This window comes from Ursus americanus, chromosome 34 (genome assembly GCF_024610735.1).
Source record: "Ursus americanus isolate L20-20 chromosome 34, mUrsAme1.1.p, whole genome shotgun sequence".
Lineage (NCBI taxonomy): Eukaryota > Metazoa > Chordata > Mammalia > Carnivora > Ursidae > Ursus > Ursus americanus.
In genome coordinates, this window is record NC_142160.1 from 19,727,767 (window position 1) to 19,753,327 (window position 25,561).

General features: G+C 41.2%; 1 protein-coding gene across 10 annotated transcripts in view; it reads left to right on the forward strand.

The window, feature by feature from the left end:
• TLE4 (TLE family member 4, transcriptional corepressor) overlaps positions 1 to 25,561 on the forward strand; it is a 139,894-nt gene that overhangs the window by 70,553 nt on the left and 43,780 nt on the right. For 6 of the 10 annotated variants that reach the window (XM_045781038.2, XM_045781046.2, XM_045781042.2 and 3 more), the window contains 2 exons: positions 830 to 1,034; positions 2,310 to 2,326. In XM_045781038.2, the coding sequence (XP_045636994.1) occupies positions 830 to 1,034; positions 2,310 to 2,326 (222 nt within the window). The remainder of the gene's footprint in view (positions 1 to 829; positions 1,035 to 2,309; positions 2,327 to 25,561) is intronic. The other 4 variants (XM_045781039.2, XM_045781043.2, XM_045781045.2 and 1 more) reach the window with 1 other exon arrangement.

Sequence of the window (25,561 nt, forward strand, 5' to 3'; positions counted from 1 at the left end):
GCAGCCTCTCGAGGGCTTTCTCCATGTGTCGCCAGTGTGCTGGGGAAAATGACTTTAAACTCTTGTCAGCACGGTTACCGGTGCATGCATCACAGTCCCACTCAGATAAACCTGTCACAACACAGAGGCGGCCGCTGGAGAAGAGTGCGAGGGCAGGCCTCTAGCTTTCCATTCGAGCATCACTAAACGTGCACAGAGTGCCCAATTATTTCAGCATTATTGAGCAAGCCTACAGGAGGACCCCAGCCTTGCTACATTAGATTTTCTTTAGTAATTTGCTCAAGTACCGCTGAGGACACTTAAAGGGCTTAAAACGGTGGTTGCAACCAGTTTCCTTTTCTGGGTTGTTAATTCAGGTTTTCTCTTTCAAATTAACTCTCGCTGCATGCTGTGCAGCGGTTCTGGGAGAACTGTTTAACACTAATTTTTTCAATTTTCTGCTTTTTTTGTTCAACATAACTGCTTTAACAGTCACGTATATGTTTTGATTAGAAATGTACGATAGCAAGGCCGTATGTTTGGTAGAACAAAATACAGACATTTTGTTGAAGAAATCTGAGTTTCAGCTATTAAAAGGTACTTAGCTAATTTCACTATTTAAAAATTAAGTTCCTTACAGTACGGTGCGAAACCCCCAAATCTAAGGAAAAAAGAGCATTTCTCCACTCTACATCTCCCTCCCTCCCTTTCTAAAAAATTTGTATATGAAGGCTAAATCTCTCCCTCGTGGGTGTTGGGTTTTCCATGATCCTTTTGCACCTCTTTTCTTTTTTGCAGGGGGGTGTGGATATAGGGAACAAGTTCAATATCTTTGTCTCATTCCTCACAGCAGCAACAACTCCAGGCCCAGCATTTATCACATGGACATGGTCTGCCGGTGCCTCTGACCCCACACCCTTCGGGACTTCAGCCCCCTGCCATTCCACCCATCGGGAGCAGTGCCAGCCTTCTGGCCCTCTCCAGCGCCCTGGGAGGCCAGTCCCACCTTCCAATTAAAGATGAGAAGAAGCACCATGACAATGATCACCAAAGAGGTGAGTGATTCCCTCAAGATGTCAGCCTGCTGTTACCTGCCCACCACTGAGTGTGGGTTCCAGATACTGTTGTTTATTCTGTCTCTGGATTTAATTTTCCCAGTGACTACACAGAGGATTTCTGCTGGAAGGTAAATGAATGATTGGAAGCAATCTTTTTCCAAATGATCCCCTAGTGGTTTGCAACAGTGAATGCAGTCCCCAAAGGCAAGGGGTCCTGGTTCCTGGTTACTGCCTTTGACCCCTTGCTACCCACCTCCTATGTTCCCCAAGTCTGAATCGGTAATGAAATCCCACAGTGCTCTGTGTTTGAAATAGTGAGTGGCCTTAATAGCTAATTTTGACCTATTCTATTTTGGGGAAGGACTTACTGATAAAGACTCACTTGATAATTTGACAGAGTCAATTATTATTTATAAATCAGATCAGCCTATATGGTGCAGTAAAAATCTCTCAGGTAAGAAAACAATTTTAGTAGTCTTAGTAATTGAGAAAGTACAGCCCAAATTAATGAAATCTGTTGGTTTAACTACCTCTCTCACACAGGCTGTCTACAAGCATGAAATTAACTCATTTCTTCCTATAAGACCAACACAATTGTTATGCGAATAATTGATTTAAAGGACAGTTGTGCTCCTTCTAGATTGGTTTCCTCCCTCCATTAAAGTATATGAATGGTTCAGAGATATTTTGGTGTGACCGTATGTTTGTATGGTGCTTACTAATACTTTTTATTAGTTAGTGGCAGAAAAGCAAATGAAGAAGTCTCTCCCAGCATTCCTTTGTGGGAATTTAGTTAGCACATGGGTGGTTCATTGGTTAGAAGGGTGTGGTTATAATTACAACCTCATATCTACTCCTGTTTCAGTGTCATTACCATGAATTATAATCTTGGGTAAATGATTTTTATCACATAAACATAAATTTCCCATCTCTGATGTTGGAAACACTGTGGTATTTCTCATCCACTTACATTAATGCTATGATCCAGAGCTGAAGCATGACGGTGAACACTTTCTTAAGTGGACAAGTCGATAAGGAGTATAAATAATCTGAATTAGCCAGCTTTGGTTTCTGAATTTGTGTCAGAGTAGATTGGTGCTTTGTGGATCTGGTTGAATAGTATTAATAATTAACTTTACTGCAAAGATGACATCTGTGCCATTTATTATTTAACAGAGATGAAGTTTGATAAATGTATGATTTTATGTAAACTAACTGGTACTTTCTTTCTCCTTCTTCCCACCACCTGTGCTGTTGCTGTTTGGCCTACAGACAGAGACTCCATCAAGGTAGGACTCCAATTCACAGATGAATGAATGGCTTAAAGGTCTCTAAATGATGTGAATAAATCTGGTTATGGATTCTTGGAGATTCACAGAATGATTTGGTGGGCTTTACCAAACCGTGGTTAACTGTATTTTTGATTACTTTCAGTCGTGTGGTTGAGATTTTTGAAAATATTGGTCTCATTTTTCTATCACAATTGGATTTGTAGCCCAGGATGGAACTATGGAAGATCTGGCTCACGTTGCTTCTTTTATTATGTCTTGCTATGTGAGGAAGAATAACTACTTTTTTTTCAGTTGGGCTTTGGCTATAAGATAAATAATAATGAAAAGTAAATAAATTGATTTATAAGAAATATACATTAGTCTCATTTTAGAAAACAGTTCTATCCTACAAGACGCCCTAACAAAATGTATAAAAGCATTCTTCTCTGCCAGAAAGATATTTATTTATTTAACAACATCTTGTTTTCCAGTATAGCAAGTTATTCTCCTTAGGTTTTGCATCTCTCTTATCTGCTTCTGTATCTCTTTACAGACAAGTTGTAGGGAAAGAGGAAAAGTATTTAGGGCCTAATTATTTGGATGTGATTGTGCAACACCAGAATGGGGTGTGCTGAGGATGCCTGAATTTATAGAGTAAGCTAAACGAGAAAAACAGGCTACCACGGCAGGAAGTGAGGAAGGCATGAAAATTGCTTGATCATTTTTGAGCCAGGCACGATGTAAATATGCCAGTGTGTTATGCATAATTGCCTACATGTATGTGTTGTATTTTGTAAAGATTAAAAGGACAAGGCCGTTCTCAGGCATTGGCCAGTGCCCAGATGCTGTCAAGTCCTTTCCTTGTATTTTGCAACAGTTGTTCTGGAGCATAGGCAGTTACATCTCTTGTAGTTTTTAATGAAGTTATGTGTATGAAGACTAAAATCTTCCCCTAGAACCACCTGTGCTGTCCCTTTGAACGCCTCTTTACTCTCTGTCCTTTTTGCAAAACCCTTACATAATGGAAAATAAAAATTAAGTGTATCTATTTTACCCTTCAAGAGTCTTTATAATTTGAAAGGGCATCTGTACGCCTATAGAAATGTCAACATTTACAATTGGAACTGCACACACTGACTTATTTAATTACGCTTTTACAGTTGTGTGTTTTGTTGTGTAATATGCATATCAGGACCTAGATTAAAAGAAGCGATTTTGATATGAGTGTTCCACACATGTGTACTTAGGAAGTGGTAAGTAAATGAACTGACCAGAATTAGCTGATAGCAGCCCTTGGAAAGCCTGTCTAGTTATTCTGGGGCCAACGATATAAACATTCCCTGCCTTCTTATGATAAATACATACCTTTAGGCAGGCCAGTGAACTAAACAAAAGCCTCTTCTCCAGCCCCACTCTGAGAAGACTGTGAAAATATTTATACTCCAGTGCACACTTTTGTGTCAATTACATTTTATATTCCCTTATGCCAGACCAGGGTGTATTTTGAAATCATCTATAATCATTCAGGATGAGTCTGGGAGTGAGTGTCTACGTAGCTAGAAGCCAGGGGGAAAACAAAGAGGAAATAGGGGTGGATGATTTGGCCTTGATTTATTATGGAATGGTAGCTATAAATAGATGTTCCTGTTGGGTACGGTTCTCAAGATTTGAAGTTGTGTCGGGTTTGGGGCTGTGCTGTGGCTTTGCAAGGTGAAACAAGTTTGCTAATTTTCGTAAATGTGTTCTGTGATGCTCAGAGAAGCGGTTAGGTGCTTGTTCCATTGATCGTCCTCATCCTCCCTTAAGTGGCTCCTGGTTAAGAGGGGCTTTTTATGATTGTCTGCTGTGTGACTTGAGATGGTTTTTATCAGCCGGAGCGTGCCAGTTGCCTGCAGCTGGAGTCAGGCTTGTATGAAATAATTTATTCATGCAGGATAATGCTCCTTAACATTTCACAGGTAATGAACGTGACATAAATTTCCTTCTTGCTTTTAATTTTTCCCTTTCCTCTTCTAATGTGCAAACAGGCAGCTCTGGTACTCTAAATAATAAGTAATTTTTGGCCATCTGTCAAAAGGAAATTTCAATACAAATTTAAATTAATGGTGCCTGAAATTTTTTATAGCTCCTCTAAAAGCCTTTAATGTGCAGAAAATTCTGAATCTGCTGGTAGTAATTAGTGTTGCATGTAATGAGGATGTGGGCAATGTTATACAGCCCCAGTGTAACATTTTGATATGGTAGCAAAATTTTGATTTATACAAGGTTGTGGATGGGTTTAATTGTGAGAGACACTTTAAAATGTTTTCTTGACGTTACAGATTATTAAACAGGGCAGATTTCAGAATAGCTCATAAAATGTAATTTAAACTTACTCTAAAGATTCAGGTAATTAAGGTGTTTTACCTTTTTAGGTGTCAAGTAAAATGAGAGAAATTCACTTGTTAAAGTGTTGGGCTTTTTTCTTCCTTTTCCTTTCTCTTCTAGGAAGTTCTGTGGCCACTAAACCACATGCTATTGGCTTTATTGATCTTGTTTTCTATAGCTCCAGGAGCCAAGTTCATTCCTAAGCCTTTTATTTACAGACCTGTATCTGAAGTTTTTCAACAAGGCTAGAGAATGTAAATATGGACCTAAAGGAGAAAGCACTGTGGGAGCCCAAGAATCAAGTTTATTTGATGATGAGAAACCAGAACGGTGTGTATTCTAGGGCTGTTGAGGGTAAGAGTTTAGGGCGTCTGCTCGTCATTTGACTATCTAGTAACTCCATGTGTCCAAAGCGAAGCCCCAGAAACATGGGCCATGATCCACTCTTGTCCTTGGTGGTAGGTTGGAAGGCCCAAATTTAGCTGTCCCTAGAGGACCCCCGAAATGAGGCTCCTACCTCTCTCTCCTGACTGGGGGCTTTCTCACCATCTTCTGGAATGTTTAGTACCATTTCTCTCATCCCTTGAAACAACAGAAGCGAAACCAAGGAAGCATTTTCTGGGATGGTGGAATCTTCCAGTGCTCATGCCTCCTGGTGGCAAAGGGGTAAAAGTTGGTTGGCTTCAAAGTGGTGACAGAGCAGACATTTCCATGTGCTGCCAGGAGCTGCCCAGTTGCTGGTGGTACCAGTTCATGAAGAGAAGTCATTACATTCCTCATATCATTATCTTTCTCATCTGAGTGGCTGATGGGAGGGTATTGATTCAGAACTATGAAGGCTAAGTACCCAAAACTTGCTAGGAATTTGAGGTTGAGAAATTAGTCTTATTAACCGCAAATGCCTACACATCTCTAATACCTTCTAGCAAATAACGGATACCCAGATCAAGACGAGTTTCAATAGAAATAGCAAAATTCACTGTCACCAACTGTTGATAAGCTCCGTGGCCACTCCCAAATTGATATTATTGTGCATACTTTATTATTTCATTAGTCCTTTTAATGTATGTTATGTGTCCTGTTTTTTATCCCAAATGCAGTCACCTCCTTGAGTGAGACCTGGGAAGGATTTGCCATTTTTTATTTGTAAAATAGAGCACAAGTACATTTTTTTTCCTACAAAGTGGTGGTGCTTTTCTTATTTCATTGGATAGTCTTTCCCGAAGTGCTATGTGCATCATCAGAGTACGATCATTTTTAGCGACTTGTGCACTGCCAGATTAATCTCCAGAAACAGTGTACCATCTTAAAAGGCCGTGTTTGTTCTCACACAATCCGCCAGTACTGAACTTGATAATTTTTGTGATCTTTGCTAGTGTAAGTAAGGATGGTGCACTTTACTTTTCTAAATTTAGATTTGGCTGTTTTTCAAGCTAAATGCTTTTCTATGAGTGTACATACTGTGTGTCCCCCACCCCGTGTGAATTCTTTGTTTTTGTTTAAGGGTTTTCCTACTAATCTGGTCATTAGTCACATCTAAGACAATGCCTGTTCATTCTGCCTCAGCTGCATTTGGTGTTTATTCTGTGCAGATGACTAAAACATCATACGTTGCTTTTCATCTCATCTCCAATTATTTCCTGTTGGCAATAAATGTTTATTAATAGAGAATTAGACTAAGGCTGTTTTTATGTAAAAATTGAAGTATGTGATTCAGGCCAAGAAAGCACTTTTATCTCATTAGTTGGGTGTTACAGGTGAAAGTGGGTTTTTAGCCTGAACTAACAGAATGATTACTTCCGTTTGCCACTTCGCTTTGTACATCAAGACTTAATGGTTAAGGTTCTGTTCCAGGATCTTGTGTGACCTGTGTGATTTGGTGTTTTTTTGTTTTTGTTTTTCCTGTCTGAAAGGAGTAACAGTCCAAAAAGAGTGTGCCTTTTATGTTTAACCCTTTGGCATGTCTTGTGTGTGAGAAAGTTGGAGAAGAAGCCACTTGAGAAAGAAAGAGGGGGAGCAGTGGGAGAGGGGATAACCAAATGGTCCAGGGGGTTGTGTTTTTAAACCACCCCCACATGCACCTGTTCAAAATAAGAATTTTGTAATTTTACCTTTCAGGAGAAAGCTGGGTGGGATTGATTTTCATTACTATAGACTTTAAAAGGACATGTTATAGAAAGACAAAGGCATAAAGTAAGAGGAGACTAGATTAAAAAGAGGAATAGATGAAATCTATAGAACACTAAGGAGAAGGGTATAAACGAAAACTGAAAAATAAAGCAAAAACACCACCACCAAACTTAAACTGTTTTCGGGCTTGCATTATGTCCTGTTTTTTCCCTCAGTCATCAGTAATCTGAGAAAAGAAGCTAATTCAGGAGTGTAACTTGGACATTGCATCTTATCCACTCTGACCTAGGGGAAAAATAAGGTGGATTCCTACTCAGTCCCGCTGCTTGCATGTGTAAGTCATAGTTCAGATTTCAACTGGGAAGGTGGGTGGCATATGCTAGTCTCTTTTCAGATGTGAAGAAGGGCTTGGAGGTGTTAAGGCCCTGTCTAAGGTCACATAGCCAGTACTGCCCTCAAAGAAAAGCTTTTTGCGTGATCCAGTCTGATTCTTCATTAATAAAAATTTGAAATGTACTTAGAAGTAGAAATACTAGTGCAAAGATCCTCCATATACTTAACATCAGTGTGTAAGAGTTACCAATTTTGAGGCACATTTTAATCTATTCCTTTATTTCTTTGCTGAAGTATTTTAAAGCAAACCCGGATAGCATGCATTTGCCTTTATGTACTTCAGGATGTAAAATGAACACATCTCTTTAAATAATAGACCTTTTTTTTTTTTGCCTAGAAATAGACACCCAATAACAGACATACTGCCTTTAAACACTCAATAAAAGTAATTATTTGACAGCTTCTAATATCCAGCCTATAAGCAAACATCTTTGATGAATTCCAATAATTGGTTGGCCTGAAATGGGGTCCAAAGAGGATCCATTTCATTTTAATATCTCTCAGGTCTCTTTTAATTTAAGTGTTTCCTTCACTTTGAAAATTTTTCATATGCCATTGACTTGTTAGAAGAACCTGGTCTAGCCTTCTGTAGAATGGCCCATATTCTAGGTGTCTCTTTGTGCTTCCTTGTGGTGGCAAGAATACTTTCTGCTGAATCATGCCAGGAAAAGTCTTTTTCTTATGCTGGGAAAATGGGTAGAAGAATGATCCCTAAGTTTGCACGTAATTGTTGGCTATAAACAGTTTAATGAAATTTATTAATAAACAAGGGAGTAAAATATCTAGAAATGATGCTGATCATTGATAAACAGAATTCCCTTTGTATCCTTTAACCTTCAAACACAGACTGTGATGTTTATTTGAAGTCCAGCTCCACTTTCCAGACATAAGTATTGCTTAAGACAGGCCTTTAAAAATAGATTTTTAAGTAGAATTTTTTAAGTATGTCAAGTATATCTGTGTCCTTGTGGGTTGTGTCCTATAGATGCCCTGTGCCCCAACAGAATAAAGTTCTCTCCCATTAAATTTTTAGCTCCTTGAGGGCAAGAATCTTAATCTTTTTTGTTGGAACTGTATAGGAAGACAAATCTAGGATTAGCTAAGAAGGCGAATTATAATAGAATTAGGAAAATCCAGACCCTGCTGGGAATCCTTGCTCCCTCTAGTAAGCTGTGTGTCAGTGGCAAGTCAGTTTAACTTCCCTGGATCTCAAAGGTATAATGCTGGGTATTTTTTCAGGCATTTGGAATTAGATGGTTTCTTAAGTAATTCAGTTCCATCCTGCAAGTGAATTTTACAATAAAAATCTTATTCCATAGGGTATGTTTCATCATTAAAGTTGGTTATACCATTAGCTAAATAAACACGGTGGTAATTGTATTTCATTTGGGGGGTTGAGGGTAAGGGGATGGTTTAATGTTTTAATGTATGCCTCTCAAGCATTCAATGTTTAACTCTTTTCAATTTTACAAAATAAGACGGTAACGAAATTAAATGTTTCAGCATCATTGTTGCTTTTTTGTTATTTATAGAAGTATTTGTTTCTAATGTGTATTTTACTATTTAGAGTTACCTTATCAAAGGACAACCAGGAACTTTTGTTCTGTGGGTTTATGATGCAGTAATTTGTTCAGTATTAATTGATACCTGCCTCTAGGCATGTGAGCTGTGTGAAATGTAACAGGTGCCCTAATTCCAGAAAATATGTTGTAATTGTTTGTTTGTCGAACAGATGAATAAATATCTTTAGGGCATAGCTGGTCCTCAGGTGGCAAGCATGAATGGATTAATGATGTGACTGGGGGAGACGGTGCTTGTTTGCTGTGCCCTCCTCCACCACCGATCACCCAGGCAGAACAAATAGTAATTAACAGGGGTGGGTTGGTGGTGGAGTCTGCCTTCCCCAACTGATTTTTGGCAGGGGTGGTTTCTATTCCTCCATGATCCAGCCCTCTTATTTATTAAACAAACATTTTCATCCTGGTGTTTAATGTGTCTAAATTTCTTAATTATTTCATATATTTCATGGAAACTATTGCATGGTAAGGTTAATATCTAACATTTAAAAAAAAAATTTAGAGGGGCCCAAGACGTATTGAAACGTTTTAACTAGCACTTTAATTTCAAAAGCCTTGGTTTCTCAAAATGTAGGTAATTCTACCAAAAGAAGTCAAAGAATTGTTCACCATCTTTTTTTGTATTCTTCCAGTAACACTTAACTCATAACCTACTCTGGCAAAATTATAAGATCACCCGGGGTAGCTGCATACTCTCACTTCTCAAGCTTTCTTGAATCATTCCCTCTGGTAATCCTTCCATTTACCTGTATCCAACTTACATATTTTGTTCTATGATGGTTTGAAGTAATTCATGTATCTTTTAGGTTAAAGGCTTCCTACACCTGGGGGCCATCACTAAGGGTTGTATTTTCAGATGTAAAGAGGAATCATATCTAATTTTTACCATGACAGCTGCTCTGGGACAGGATTGAACACAGTTTGGGTCTCATGAAAGAGGACTAGATAGGAAGTGTGCTGAGGGCTGAGTAGTACTTCCTGCAAGCATTTTAGATTCTCTGAAATAAGCTTGCCACTAAATGAAAGTAATAAAATCATATTTCAAGACTAAATGCTGCTTAGATCTTTCAGATCAAAACTTTAAATCTTAGAGTTGAATACTTAGTTGTTTTACTTTGAATCTAAAAATCGACCCAAAGTACTGTTACTTTAACTTTATTGTATTCGCTGCTCAGAACCAATCCAATTATTTCTGCCTGTAGTAAATTACAGTGCTATAAAAAACATTTTGGGCTTCCCTCACTAGTATTGTAACTTAGATTTCTGTTTATTTGTGATAGTCGTAGTTGGTGATTAAGCACCCCCCGCCCGTGGGATCCCCAGTGCCTGTAGTTGGGCTTCAGCCCCTCGCGAAACAGCCACATATACTTGTACGGAACCCCCTCCCACATAATCTACCTTTCTTCCCTGGCTGTTGAATATTCCATCCCTTCCTCAACCACTAAATGTTCAAGAAAAGCTTATGCTTTCCTGTCCTTCACATCCCCCCCCACCCTTGTACTGAATTGCAGTGGGGTGGAAGTTAAAATGTCTTAAGTATTGTCCTTGTAAGTGAGCTTTCTAAGATGGTGATAGGGTGAGCAAGAGGAATTCTTTTTCATGGAAATGGACTCATTATTTAATTGTATCACACCCTCAGGATTCTTGAATCTGTCTTTCAAAATTGGTACTTTTCAAGTTGCTGAGTATTCAGATATAAGGGGAGGAGGAGAGGGGAGGAGGGAGGTAAACAGGTTAGTGATGCCACCCAATGAGAGAGGCCAGTAGGCGATATAATAACACCTCTCATTTTTATTTATTTCTTATGGTCATTTTAATTATAGAAATTTTTGAGTATTCTCTTCATTTATCTTTCTTTAAACTTCTGTTTTCTTGAGCGACATTTGGCCTTTTGAACAACAAAATAAAATTGGAAATGCTAATGTTTTGAGCCAACTAAAGGCGGAAAATAAAAATGTCACCATGGTAACAAAGCTGCTTTCTAGATGGTTTCCTAAGATATGCCTGAACTAGAAGCAGATGTCTGATTTGAGAATCTTGCCTCCTTCAATGTAAACAAATAACTTCTGGGCAGGTGTTGGAAATAATATGGAAATCCTATTAAGGGGCCCTGGGTTCCTGTCAGTCAGGAAGCCCGTGCCACAAAAGGGCTGGTTGTCACATAAAGGAGCAGAGTAAATTCTCATTAGGCTTGAGCTTTTCCCAGGAAATGATTGTCTCAGTGTGTTCTTTCTCCTGTGAATCTGAATGTAAGCTGTTGCTTCTATTGATCTATTCACTGGCTTTATTTTTCTCCTCTTCATTCCAGATCCTCCCTCACCCAGCCAGCCTGTATTCTCCCCCTCACCCACCCCTTCCCTTTAGATTAACACTTGATCTGTGCTACTGCTCTGAGAGTTGTGACATTTGTGATTTTAACCTCCCACCCTGGGTTGGGGTGGGTGGGGTGGGGGAGGAGGGGAAGTCAGTCTTCGTCCCTGGGCCTGTTGGACAAAGAACCCGGCTGATTAGGCCACCGCTGGGGGGCTGTTTGGAGCCAGCACAGTGAGCGACAGCCAGTTGTGAATACTGTTCTGTGTATATTTACTTGGAGTTATATTTGTGTTAATTAAGCAAAAACTAAAAGCACGAAGAGACAGCATTTTGTGAACTTTTTAAAACGTGCCTAGTTGTCTCGGTAAGCCTCTAAAACTGCGTGAATGCGGTAGCCACTGGCCATGTGAAGCATTTTAAATTTAAATTTGTTGAAATGAAATAAAATTTTACACACTGATTTCTCCGTTGCACTAGCCACACTTCATGTGCTCAGCAGCCATCCGTGGCTGCCACACCAGTGCAGGTATGGAACATTCCCATCATCACAGAAAGTTCTGCTAGATAGGAAGAGACTTCGGCCCGGTAAGGCTTGCTGGTTCTCCTGTTCCTTCTGGTTAAAACCGACTGTGATGTTCAAAAGCCAGGTTCCTCCCCATGCACAGAAAGTAAGGGGCATGTGCACGTTTTGGTTTGGTAGTAGCTTCTGTTCTCAGAAATCGTTGATGTGGTCAGCTGCACTAATATAGTGATCTTTAAATGCTTGTAGGTCTTTTTTTCCTTTGTGGAACTGGTTGAGCAGTTTCACATGGATCTTCCCAAAATGGACCCCCAGGAGATGCATTTTAATGTTTCTAGATAGAAAGTTGAGGCAGTTTGGTGGTGGTGGGAGGGTTTGAAGGCTGTGCATAACGATGGCTCTTTATAATACTCGGGAAGGTTAAATGTGGATAAGCACAAAACAAGGCTTCAGAAAAGCCACACTATTATTATGCAGCATTTCTCGGACTATAGTCCCCGAGACGCACTTCATAAAGCCAATAAAGCTCGCACTGGTGGTCTCCTGTTGCCCTAGCAACGGACCATGGGGCACAGTGTATGTGAAATGCATGAACATCTGTGAATTAATCTTTTTTAGTTTGTTCTTTTCTTGGCACTGATTGGGCCACTCGGGCTTGTGCCTGTGACACTGTGTGCGGAGGGGTAATCTGGAGCAGTCCCCAGGGTCTTGCCCTAAAGTGGATGGTGGAATGGCAAGTGAAGGGAGATTTATCCTGGTAGCGCATGCGGCAGTGGAGGGATTTGGCCCGACAGCACTCTCGGTGGGATGTTATTAGCTTACTTTCTGGTGCATGGGGAAATGAATAAAAAATTTTCTAGTAAATCTGGGCATTATTGGGTTTATTGGGCTGCCCTGCAAAAATAATCTTTGGAGAAAATTGAAATAATCACTTGCGTTCCTACCACAGTGATCAGGACCTGAAAGGTCTCAGAGTTGTCCCACACCCTTGCCCCAGCCCCAGCCCCAGGCCCAGTTTCGGCCTGGGGATTATAACCACACCATATTGGGCTTGTTGGAGGGAGGCTCCTGAATTGGGTGCTTAGGCTGGAACCTGTTTTCATAATAAAAATCTGGGAGTAACCTAGTCTGTCCTTATTTAGGAAATTTTAAACTAAGTTGGTGACATTTTTGCCCTTGCGAAAATGGAGCAAACTGTGACTAATAGAAAATTAAAGAGCAAGGCATCCAGGAATAATACTTTGGTTAGATAAGTTACTCCCCCACTCCCAATAGGATTGTCTTCAGTTCCTCCCATTTTCAAACTGGTGCCCTCCCTCCAGACGGTAGCGCCATCCCGCAGACTCTGTCCTCAGTTCCTCCTGTCAGTGCCAGATGCTCCCTTGTGAACGGGTTTGCTCACCCTTGTCATTTTCAATTCCCTTCTCCTCTTCCTTTTTTCTTCCTCTCCCCTTCTTTGGTCGCCCTCCGTTCTTCCTTATGGGTCGACGCTTTTTCTTCCCTGAGGAGGAATGAAAGAAGAATATTACATATAAAGTGTCCCTTGTTGGATGTCGTCTGTTTAGTTTGTAGGGAGAAGAGTTGCTTTAATAACTGTATTAAGACAGAAGTCCGTGGAACATGCTAGTCCATATATGATTTGCTTGATTGTCTTTAAAATAATTGAGGGTCGTTTAGGTAGGAAGAACTGTCAGTGTGTATGTTTACCTTTAGATATTAAAAAGGCACCTCTGAACCTCTGAGGCGGAGCGATTTTCCTGATTTTCTGTAGACAACTCACCCCCAATTATTATTTTAATGGCTCCTGACTTTGAAACGTGTTGGTGTCGATACATGAACTTGAAAATTGAGCAATGCAGCCTAAATGAAACATTCAAAGTTGGTAGGTATTGATTTGGCAGCGGGAGGGCAAATCGGCCTGAACTGGGTCTTTGGGGGTGCAAGGTAAACATTAGATATACAGTCCCTTCCCTCAGCTGTTTTCCTTTTAAAGTATGGAACTGAGATGTGCTGCCTTCTGAGTAGAATAAAATATATTAATGGATGGTTTCTCTTCATTTCTCTGAGCTTCTGGTTAGTCCTGAATTCTTTTAAAATGTGCATATAGAACTAGTTTATGGTGATTGGAGGACAGCTCTTGAAGGCAGTCTTCCCAGGAGGCTGCCTGGGCTGATGTGCAAATCCATGCAAACCTGGGACCTTTAGCAAACGCTGACAGCAGTGCCCGTGACAGCGTTCTGCAGACCCCCAGCCTCCATGGTGGAGTGTGCCTTTTTACTTGTGTTCAGGTAGTATTTTGTAGGAATCAGCAAAACAACTGGACTATAAGCTAAAACGTTCAATTGTTGGACTTGTGGGTGTTTGAACCCCCTCACCTTGCTTTTCAGGTGGTTTCTCTGATTAAAAAAAGTTTTCTGTTGCTGCTCCCAGTAAATATAGCCCCATTTCAGTTCAGACGAAATTGTCCTCTTTCAAGAATCTTTGTATTTTTTTCGTCAAGAATCTTTGTTAAAGTTACCAACTTTCTAGTTGATACTGGAAGCCAGCCTCAGAAAATACAACAGTTACAGGGGAAGTAGAATTCTCAAGTTGCTTTTCGTGTTCTGGTCTAGTATTTGTTTTTTGAAAGCACAATTCTTTATGCCAAGAACTAAAAATTCTTAGACGCTTCTGGTAAGAAGTGAGACTCCTGCAGTGAAGTAATAAGTGGCGGTGAGTACACTGGCTATCGTGAGCAGACGTGAGTTTGAATCTCTTGTTTCCTTCACCTGTGTTTGACCAAGTGCATTACAGGCAGTAATTTTATAATCTGGCTGTTTGGAGGCTGGAAAAGGAAAGCAGACACAAATAATCTAGAAGGGAAGAGGGCTGTCTCTAGCATTCAGATATTTTATCCTTACTCTATGGACTAGCCTAGCAAACAACATAATCGTTGAATTTTATTTTTAATTCTTTAACGTTTTATGTTTTTAAAGTGTTCATAGAAATAAAATCAGTACTTTTGTTCCTGTTGTGGATCATACCTGGATCTGTAAAAAACCAAAGGTTTTAAAGGGAAAAAATTCTCGCATGGTTTTCTGATGCCCTGCAGTGGAATGTTTGGTGTAGAAGTGATCTCAAAAGATGGGATTCCCACAAAATGACGTGCTAGCTTCCTGTTGGTCCTACCCCTAACATTTGTGGGGCCTGGGAAAGAGTACAAATGGAAGCCCTCATACCATATGTCTGATTATTTAAGAGTTATAATTCCAGTTAATAAATATACTTTCATGATTATCTGAAAGGCCAGGATTGAATTTGAAATTCTCAGGGCCTTTGGAGTTCATTGCTGGAACCACGTGGGCCCTCACCTGTGCTCTTGTAGTAGATACCCCAGCTCTCACTTCAAAGCTTTGTTGTCATGCCAGTGGCTGCCCTCAGGTCCAGGTATGCGCAAACTCTCACCTTGGTCTACCCTTGGGGGGCTCCAGAAAGACTTGGGTAAACCCTGCGTGAGGGTCAGGAATGCAGGGTCCTGGTGCCCAGTTCAGGGCCTAGAGGCAGGGAGTGTGTCATGTCCCTTCGGTCCTGAGGGAGGGGTGCAGCTGGATGAGGGCCCAGACCCCAGTCAGGGTTCCCCCTTCCCAGGCCGTTTAGTTTATGTATGATTTCACAAGCCGTACATTTAAGAGAAAAGAAAGGAAAGTGGGGATTTGGAATGATTACATCTCAAAGTAATTCTTCGTTAAATAAACGTCAACATTTTTATCAAAATTAGGCCAGGGCATCGATGTTCTAAAGTACAGTCTTTTAGGAACAGGTACTTTTAAACTATGCTTTGTAGCTCGTTAATACATTTCTCGTGATGCTTTTAAAATGCTCCCTTAAAAATCGTAAATGCATATTGTACCTGTCGGCAGTGGTTATGAAAGGTGGCGGGGGGCGACTTTTAAAGTTGAACAAGGTAAAAGATGGTGGAGCACCACGCTTGGTCTTCGGTTGCCCTGAATGGCTGAGTAAGTGGCCGTCTGCTCGGCCCCACCCCCAGTCGGGGTCATAGTGAAGCTTAGGCCTGTAGCGACAATGCCAGGCAAGGTTAGACCCAAAAGGATTAGTTGTAAAGACTTGGCTTTCTTAGACTAGAGATTATCACTGGGAACTAACGCGGGTCATGATTTCGGTTTTCATGGGCCTTTGTTCCTTTATGTGCTTCTGCGGTCGGACAGCTGGAAGTGCCGCAGAAATATTTGAAGAGCCCTGTTTAGTAGTTTACGTGGGAAGTCATTGAATAATTCACATAACAAATGATTAGACAAGCACTTGTCCATCCAACTGAATTATTCTACATGTTTGCTGAAGCAGCAAAGGAGGAGCACAGCGTTTCTTCCTCCAGAGGGTATACAGTGGCCATATTGACCCATCTAGTTATTGGGTTTCAGCCTTTTGTTGACATTGTTGTAAATGAAAGCAGCCCGGAAGAGCTTTGGAGCAGCTGGGCTGGATAATTGTGAAGGATTCATGCTTGTTGCTGTTACCCCCAGTGTTTGCAGTGGGTTGTTTGCTTTGACTTTTGTTGAACTGTTGACAAAAGCATTAGATACAAATGGGAACAAATAAAGTGGTGAGATGCCAGGAGGGCTTGGCAGGAGTAGAGGTTTTTATTCCGACTTAAATGGGGGCTGTCGGGGCTGTCGGAACTTATCTAGATGCGAAATGGAAGGTGTAGTGTGTGTGTGTGTGTGTGTGTGTGTATGTCTAGTCTAGTTTTCTTTTTCTGGAAAATAGTTTGCTGTTTATGTACCTTGGCTCACAGAGGTGAGAGATTTGAGGAGGCCACCATGTCTTATAACCTTGAAAAAGCCACACTAGACTTCTGCCCTTCAGATGTTTTGCTGGTCAGGAATGCTGTAACACAAATCGTCAGTTTCTCGATTCCCCCTTTCCAAATTGGGGAGGGGGGAAGACGTTTTTAATACTAGAAGTGTTTTGGATTGGAGAGATGACAGACGTTGAGGTAGGGAGGATTAAGAAAAACAGTATATGCTAGAATAGTATAGCTAGCAAAACGGAAGTCATTTACTGGAACGCTTTTAATTTGGTTTAAACAAAATACTCTTTTGTATATTCAAATGGGGAGTAGCTCAGCTGTTGTGAAGCCAGAAAATTAATGGTATTTTGAGTGAAATAGCAAAAGCATGTCAACAACAGAGCTGCCGATGATAATGCTGGCATTTTATTCATGAGGAATTATAAATGCAGGTTACCGGACAACATAGTGTGACTGAAAATGATTGAGTGTTGGAGAAGCCGCTGTCCTTCTGCTCGATGATTTCATTTAGCATTTGGTCTTCCTCGGGCTTCATTTGTGCATGTATTTTCCCTGTCACAACCCGAAATATAAAGTCTTCTGGGCTGAGGATTGTATGCCTATTTCTCCCTTTAAAATATCTGAATGTGGAAGTTCACCTTGAGTATTGACTCAAAAGCTGTGGAGTGTGTTTTCAGTGCCCAGGTGGTCAGTGGAGGTGGTGGGTGTGCTCGGGAGAAAGGTTCCTCTGGAGAATTCACCAGAATAGGTCTATGGGAGTTGTTTAAAAGCACCAGCCAGCAAACCTCACCACCATGCGGTTGATGATGGCAAGTAAAAGATTTGGAATACCTCATGATGCCAGAGAAATGTAACACTTGAGCAAGGATAGACAGAAACTGTATTTGGGAAGTTAAAATGCCCTCTGGGGGAGTGCATTTCAGTGGTATGATTAATTGAAAGGTTTACTAAAAATGTATGTGAGTGGTCAGAAAAATCAAGCCATGCCTTTGTGTGTTTGGTCTTTAATTCCAGTCCGAAGGGCTTTGGGCACCTTCATTAAGACCTCTTTGGTCAGGACTGCTTCACCCACTGTTGGGGCAAGAAGGCTGGAGCTTCCTCTTTTGTGTTCTGTTCTCCTTTGGATTTCCCTCCCCTGCTGGTGACAGAAAGAATGGATGGGACCTTCGTGTGGTAGTTCTTCTTCGGTTCCAGTACGTCATGTGACCGACTCTTAAGGAATTGTAGTGGCAAGGAATGGAAATTGACTGAGTTTATGCTAACAGTGGGAATGTTCGGTTGTTTTCATCTTTGCAGCACCTCTGGGCCTAGAGACTAGTAATCATTTGAGCAGCGAAGGCGACTTTATGAGTAAAGGGAGGCGGCGGTGTGCATCACGTGACAGTGCTCTGCAGTTTGCCAAAACGAACTGTAAGCTGAATACTCTCCAGGCTTCAACTCGTAGGTGATATTTTGCTTATTTCAATACTAGGTGATCGAGTGGAGGGGCCTAGATGTGAAGTTCATAAGGAGGAAATCCCTGAAAGGACTGGTATTGAGTGGGGATAAATGCATCCATGGGACTGAGCAGTTGACGCCTCCGACAGAGGTTAGTCCTCAAGGGAGGAGGCAGGGGCTTCATGCAGGTTAGAAAACTTGAAAAGACAACAAGGCGAGAAGTTTGTCGTTAACGAGCTGGAAGAAGAAAAGAGAGAGACCTAGACTCCACAGACTTGACTCAGCATGACTCCAAAATTATAAGAGACCTGGGCAGAAACACAATAAAAGGCTCACCAGCGAAAGGAGTGAGTTCAAGAGAAATTGACTGAGGCCAAGACAAATAGATGGGTCCGCTGCGCCCCTCAGGCAGTGGCGGGGGCCACAGGTGTAAAAGCGTATTTTGGAAGAGACCTGTTTTACAGACAGCTCTGCCTTGGTCTTCCCCTCCTCCTCCTTTCCCACCCCTCATTCATGGCTGCTGTGCTCTTAAAGCTGAAATAACATCCTCATAAAGGGTGACTCAAGGTGGCTCTTTGTGCCCTGTTTGAACCACATTTCTTCATGTTGGGAAGCTGGTGTGTGTTGGGACCTGTCCACATCTGTGCGTGTGACACACTATGAACTCTATAACCAGTCTGCAGGTGAAAAGCAGTGCTAGGGATGCTAGTTAGGAACTTAAGCTCTGGGGTCAGAGGGCCTGGGTTCACACACTGCCTTCTGCCATTTACCAGCCTTGTGACTTTGGGCAACCTTCTCTCTGTCCTAGTTACTGTAATGGGGCCCGGGTAGGGGGAGGTGGTAAGGGTAAATTTTCAGGGCTGCCTAACATGTAGTAGGTGCCCAGTGAATCTTACTGTTAATATTTTTTTAGTGCACAATATGGGTAATTTGAAAATAACTCGGTTTCATTTGTTCTTTGGGGATTTAATATTTAAATCAACTTGCATTCCACAAGCAAACACCATACTGACAGCAGAAAGCAGCAAATTAGAAATGTGTTAGGCTGTGGGGGAAATTATTCTGGGATTAAAATTTTGCTGCAGAAAATCTACAAAATGGATCTTGTACGTGCAGATGGTTGAGAATTAACTTCAGCTGATCTGAGCACATATTTAATTCCAAAGGGGATTTCGTGTTTCGGGATAGTTCAGCCTCAGCTGAGAGCGTGACTTTTATGTATTTTACAGCAAAAACCAGTTGCCACTCATAATAGATGGAATTGGAGACCAAACGGGGAGAACCTTGTGGGTTCCTGTCAGTCTAAATCCTCATTTTAAAAGACATTCCCCTGCTGTGCCGGCACAGTGTGCCTCTGCTGGGAGCACCGAGCGGCCTTAGCAGCGCCCAAGGAGTGGCCTGAGGACCGCCGTCCCGCTGTTTGCGCTGCGGTTGGTAGAGAGCCTCTTTTATTTTCGTGTCAGATTATCTGTGAAATGGACTTCTCCCTCCAGTGCTGTAAACCGTAACAATTCCGGCGTTCCTCTAATTGTGTGGGGAGAGGGAGTATACCCAACAGATGCTTGTCGAGCAGGAGAGACTCTTGCTGCTTTTCATTATTTTACTACTCATACACCTAATCCCTGTCAATAAGGTTGGCTGTTTGGGGAAGGAACACACATCCCTGCACTATAATACTGATTTATTTGCAGCTCCTTTTCTTCAGGCTGAGTTAACAGAGCAATCTCACGAGGCCGCAAGAGTCAGTCTTGGTATGGGCTTTGGCAGGGGTGCATCTGAGGGGGAAAAGGATATTTGCAGCATCTGGGGTGCTGGGGGATGACGGCAGGTCTGGGTGGCAGCAGGGGAGGCTCGGGACTGCCACCACCCCTATTCGAGAAGAGGCTCTCATAAAGGTGAATGTTGAGAAGAGATATGCTACCTGGTTGCTCTGTCTTCAAGTAGAGAGATCAGATTCACCTCAGTTTCTCTAGAATGTCAGTCTAGAAGATTTTATATGGCCTGTGCTTTTTAGGTCATTGAAACAATATTTTGTCTTCCTTTGCTTATCTTTTGGTGTGTGCCCTTTCAGGGATGTGTGTTCTGCTACGTCTCTGTCTTCCAGAGCTTACAAAAATCAGAGACCCCTCCCGTTGTGGGGAGAGGGCACCTAGGATGTGAATTCAGATTACTCAAAGAGTCATACCAGGATTCAAGCAAATTCCATATTTTCTTAATAGGAATGACAAAGCGGCCAGAGCCCCGGAGAGCGAGATAATACCTGGGCACGGGTGGTGTTGCCCTTATGGGGAGAGTCCTGGCCTAGCCAGGTCTCCCACGGGGGGTAGGCAGTGAGGGGCACCTATGCAGGTAGGATTTCAGCTTCCCCACAGGGGCCACGGCTAGTCTCACAAAGCTTTGGAAGGTGTCTTTGAAATGACTTTTTGAGAAGAGAATTACCTCATCTGGATGGTTAGAGCCATCTCCCTGGCTAATCTGTTTTCTGTGAGACAGAGGACCTGGGAACCATCAGGCCATATTTGGGGGCAGCCCATTCTTACCAGTCACCAAACCTTTGTTTTTAGGAAAGTCATATCTCCACAAAGGCTCAAGAATCCTTTGTGAGATCAGCCGTACTTGAGAATTCTTGAGTCTCTCTTTTTACTTTCTCCTACCTGAAATGCCACTTTCGAGTGCTTATTAGCTCAGGTTTGAAATGTGATTAAGAGGGATTCACATTTCTCTGGTTATCAAAACTGAACAGCAACTATGTTTCTTTGTAGAGATTTATTTTATTTAAAAGATAAGGAAAAAATATACTCTAGCTCAGAAAACCCTGTGAAGAAGGACTCGATTAAGTGGGAACTTTCTACAGCCACAATTAGACTTCTGTTACAGAAACAAGTGCAAGTGAGGCCAGGTGGGGAGTAGAATACTCTCAGCCCAGGGACTCAATTAAAAATGCTTTAAAAATGTAATTCCAATCAATTTGGATAGTCTTAGAACATTGCAAGATGTGTGAAAACATGCTTTAAATGCCAGCAACCAGTGAAAAGGGCACGGTTTCAGAAACCCTGCTATAAATTATGTGCCTTTGGCTTTCAAAAATGCGCAGGATACATCACTGAAATATTCAGAATAAATATCAGAGAGAATTGTACAGTCTTTGCATCCAAGAAGGAATGAAATTTTTAAAGAGCTAGTTTTGTTTGGGCTGAGATCCTGAATTTTTTTTTTTTTTTTTTTTTTTTTTACGGTTGTCACAACATTTGTTTTGGGAGATGTACAAATCAAATCTGATTATAACAAATATCATTACAACAAAAATATCCCTATAACCAAACGATTTCTAGACCCCAACCAATAGTCCACCTACTTATTAAAACAATACTGAATGTAACCCAATGCCATTAAGGCAAAATACTGTGGGTTAGTCTTGGAGGTTTTTCCTTCGTGATCTACCTCCTGGAATCCACATATGTGAATTAGCAGCAGTGATTTCAAAAACGTTTGTTTACCTTGGGAATATACTGTATGATTTTTTTAAAGTGTAGTTTTCCTTTCAGATGATTCTGTGCGTAGGTCCATATCAAAGCATTTGCTTTTGTGGGAAGATTCCACCCCAAATGAAATGTTTCTGTCTGATTCCCTACTTTGCGTGTTTTAGTTTTTTATTTTTATATCTAGAAAATTTTGCATGTAAAACTTTCCCCTAGAAGTATAATTCCCAGTTTACTCATTGTCAGCCACCAAAACCACAGGCCGCAACTTGCTCAAATGTAGTAAATGTGAAACAAAACATAGGCTCAAAATACAGTTATAGTGAATGGTCGTTGTCACATGTGAGTAGTTTTTGCCTCCGAGCCCCAGTGGCAGTTGCTTCCAACCTGGTTGCGGATGCCTTCCTCAGAGGGATGGCTGTGTAGACCAGGCAGTTCTGTTTGGTGGCTCTTGCCTCTGGCTGTCCCTGGGCACATCGCCCTGGAGTCTCCCTCTTAATTGCCCGCAACTTCTCTAGTCCCTTCACATGACACGTGCCTCAGGCTTCTCTTCCTATTGCGGGAGGTGGCGTTGCTTTCCTCGATGTTTATGAAAATTGCCAGAAGGCTGCTCAGAATAGAGTGAAGAAGCACAGGCTTTGTAGCCACTGTCATTGGGTCTAGAGACAACTCTGCCACCTGCTAGCTTTGTGATCTTGGATAATAATAATAATCAGCACTGAGGGTGTGTTCATTCTGTGCTGGCTAGGTCCTTACCTCACCGCCGTCCTTTGGTTTAGTCATAACAGGCGGAAGAAAGTGGGACACAGAGACTAAGAGACTTGCCCACGGTCACCTGGAACGTAATCTGTCCGATGAGCTGAGTAGAAGCAGGTTAGTCTCCAGAGCCCATCCTCTCCATCTCTACACGGGGGTCAGTTTAAATCTCATCTGGGTGTATCTTCCTGGGTGTGGGATTTTAAGCGTGAGGATTAGAGATGTGTATGAGGAGACCCAGCAAAATGCCTGCCACTTAGGAAAACAGCTGTGATAGTGTCTGAGCTGCTTCCTTTCTTGTCTGTGAAATGCACAGAAATCCAAAGCAAATAGATGCTGATTTTGTGCACTTGTAATAATGCTGTTGTGATGTGTTCACTTGTGTGGCTTACCTGTCACAGGTCCTTCAGAGTGTAAATTCTTCACTAGGGAAAGGCATGTCTTTTTAATAACGGTGATTTGAGGCCGTTTTTGTTTCTCAGCATTTTGGAATGTTATCACACAGTCCTGTGTGTGTTTTTCTGTTAAATTTCTCATATCCAACAGATGTATCCTCCTCCTCTTACAGTTCAGAATCTGTTATCTGATTAATTGAAATTTATGCAGACGAAAAATCTGACAGAGTTTCACTTGTAGCCTCATCCACTTGTTGGAGGTTAATAGAAATACTCTTACAGTCATAGAATTCCCTAATTTGGGTTTTATAGTTTGTTGTTCTTTTTCTTTCATGGAGAAGCAAGGGTAGTTTTGCTTTTTTTTTTTTTTTTTTTACTATAGCTACTAACTGCTTTTAGTAATGCTTCCTGACTTAAATGTCTGCAATAATTTGTAATTGTTAAATCATTTATGCTTACTTTTATTCCTTAATTGATGAACAAATGCTCGTATTTTCAGTGTTCTGGCTGCAATTTTTATCAGCTGACTTTTGGAGATTGATGACACAGATTGAGGATGGACCACTTGTATTTCCTAACTTAGAGGCCCCTTTGGACTGTTCTGAGTTTTCCTTTCCAGTCCATTCCTTCCCTCTGGTGCTACCCCTCTTCCCTCCAAAAAAGGATGACTTTGGTACCTTGGAACAGAACAGATGGGGTAGTTGGGTAGGAGTCACAGTGATTGATTGCAGTGCTATATGAATTTGTTGAGGATAACATGAAGAATTAAGTTGGGGGCTACACTGATGGTGATTTATACTTTCAGAATACCAAGCCCATGGCTTGACAAGAGCATTTTTGTGTCAATTTGTGAATTCCTTTGGAAAGAATTAGGAGATAGAAATGGAATTTCATTTATTCTACATTTATTTATTTAAAATGTATATAAAGCGTATCAGGCTATCCTGTCAGTCCACAATAGATGCTCATAACAGCTATTTATGAGTGGGGGCTTTAATCATTTTCAGGATCCCTCTTTCGTTCCTTATGACCGCTGTTCATGCCACCCTGATTAGTCATTCTGCTTCTTTTTTACACACAACTCTCAGCTTTATATTAGGGAGCTGAGGTGAGGAGAAAGAGATGTGCCTTAGAATCTTATACCGGCCACTTTGATCTGATCGGGTCACAGGCATCTTGTAAGATGCTTAAAGCTGGGCTACCCTGGTAGAGCGGCAGTAACGAAATGCTGTTTTATACTCATTTTACTCTACTGCCATATTTGATGGCCTGTTAATTGCCACTGATGTTTGTTTTAGAGACTCTAATTAATGGAATTCTTCACCATTTTTGCTCCCCAAGGTCTTTCCAGCAAAGGGCACAACAGATAAAGCAAATAAATTACTGCTTTTGTTACTACTGAAACTATTTTGGTTCAGTAGTCTAACTCATTGAGGATACTTTTTAAAAATAAAATATGTAGAGGGGCGCCTGGTGGCTCAGTCGATTAAGCATCTGCCTTCGGCTCAGGCTCAGGTCTTGATCCCACGCTCCCTGCTCAGCGGGGAGTCTGCTTTTCCCTCTCCCTTTGCCCCTGCGTGTGCGTGTGCTCACTCGCTCTTCCTTTCTCTCTCTCCCAAATAAATAAAAATCTTAAAATATATATATATATATATTTTGAAAGAAGAAAAAGCCAAATGGTGATAGAGTAGAATGAGCACTGGGCTGGGAGTCAGCGAATCGGCTCTGGTACCCGACCTTGGATGTGTGCCCTCTCTTCTCTCTCAACCACAGTTTTGCCACCAGATTGCGTGACTGCTTAGGTTCTTCAGAACCTAGAGCTTGTGGTGTATTATATGATAAATATAATGAAGTATTGTGAATTTTGTTTAGTATTTGGGAGTATTTTGATTATTCGGTATTTAATAGCAATATTTTATTTTGCAAAAGCCCCAGTTTACTAGTGGGCCATGTGCTTTTTGTGCCTTATCTCATTTTAGGGTGTCCTTTCTTTTTCCTTCAAGATGTTAATTTTAATTATGTGTAAGTATTAGACTATGATAACAGCAGGGACAAAGATGACACAGTAGGAACTTCAAAAAAATGTTTTTCAGTTGATAATCATAGGTCCTGATAACCTGATTTCTTCATTAAGCTTTTTATCAGACACTTCTTCTATATTTTGAATTTATGTATAACCAGTGCCAGATTTAACTTACAGTGAGCCTGTACTATCCCCCAACTTTTTAAGATGTGGCATCTTCACTGTGAAACTCCTTCTGAATTTTGTAGGCTTGTCATTAATTTCACATCTGTATTGATGTGGCCCAATGGAGGGCACTCTCTTGCCTATAGAATCAGAAGTGGGCAGTGTAAGACATTTTATATTTACCAGACTCGGAAAACTTCAGGAGAAAAATTAATAAAAGATTAACCTTATCAGGTACTCTTAGTAAAACTTCTTTCTTCTCTTTTGAATGCCTGTTTGTGTATAAAAGTGAGTATCAGATCAGAAGCTTGTTAGCAAAACAAGTAGTGAGTGGGATGCAATTGCTGCGCAAGTTCAGAGAATATTTTATATTGTATCAAGTCCTCAGGTTTCTTAGAGAAATTACCGAGCGATGTTAACTGTGTTCTGAAATACATGGAATGAGGCAGAAAAGAAACTGTGCACGGCCTTATCAAGGATACAGGATGCTTAAGTTCAGGGAGGTTGGGCTTCATCCAGTTCTGTGTATGGACCTGCCTCTTTGATAATTAGAAACTTTGTTTCTTCGTAATCTTGACCCTGAGCCTGAGGTAACAGAGCCAGAACTAATGTGTGGGCTTTAATCTGTATGTATTGTCTGGGGTAAACATCCTTGTTTATCAGCAGAATTCCATTACTTGAATCAGAAACCACATGCAGACCTCATTCTATCCTAGCTTCCCTCTTATGGCTATAGGGCCTCAGACAAGTCCCCACCACTTGCTTTTACTTAAGTGTTAAAACCAAAGTGTTTGGACAGGAGTTCTCTTAAGTTTGTTGTCTACATCTAAAAAAATCAGATTCAGTCTGGGGAAAATAATGCATTGCTGCATTAGAAAGAATCTTGGATAT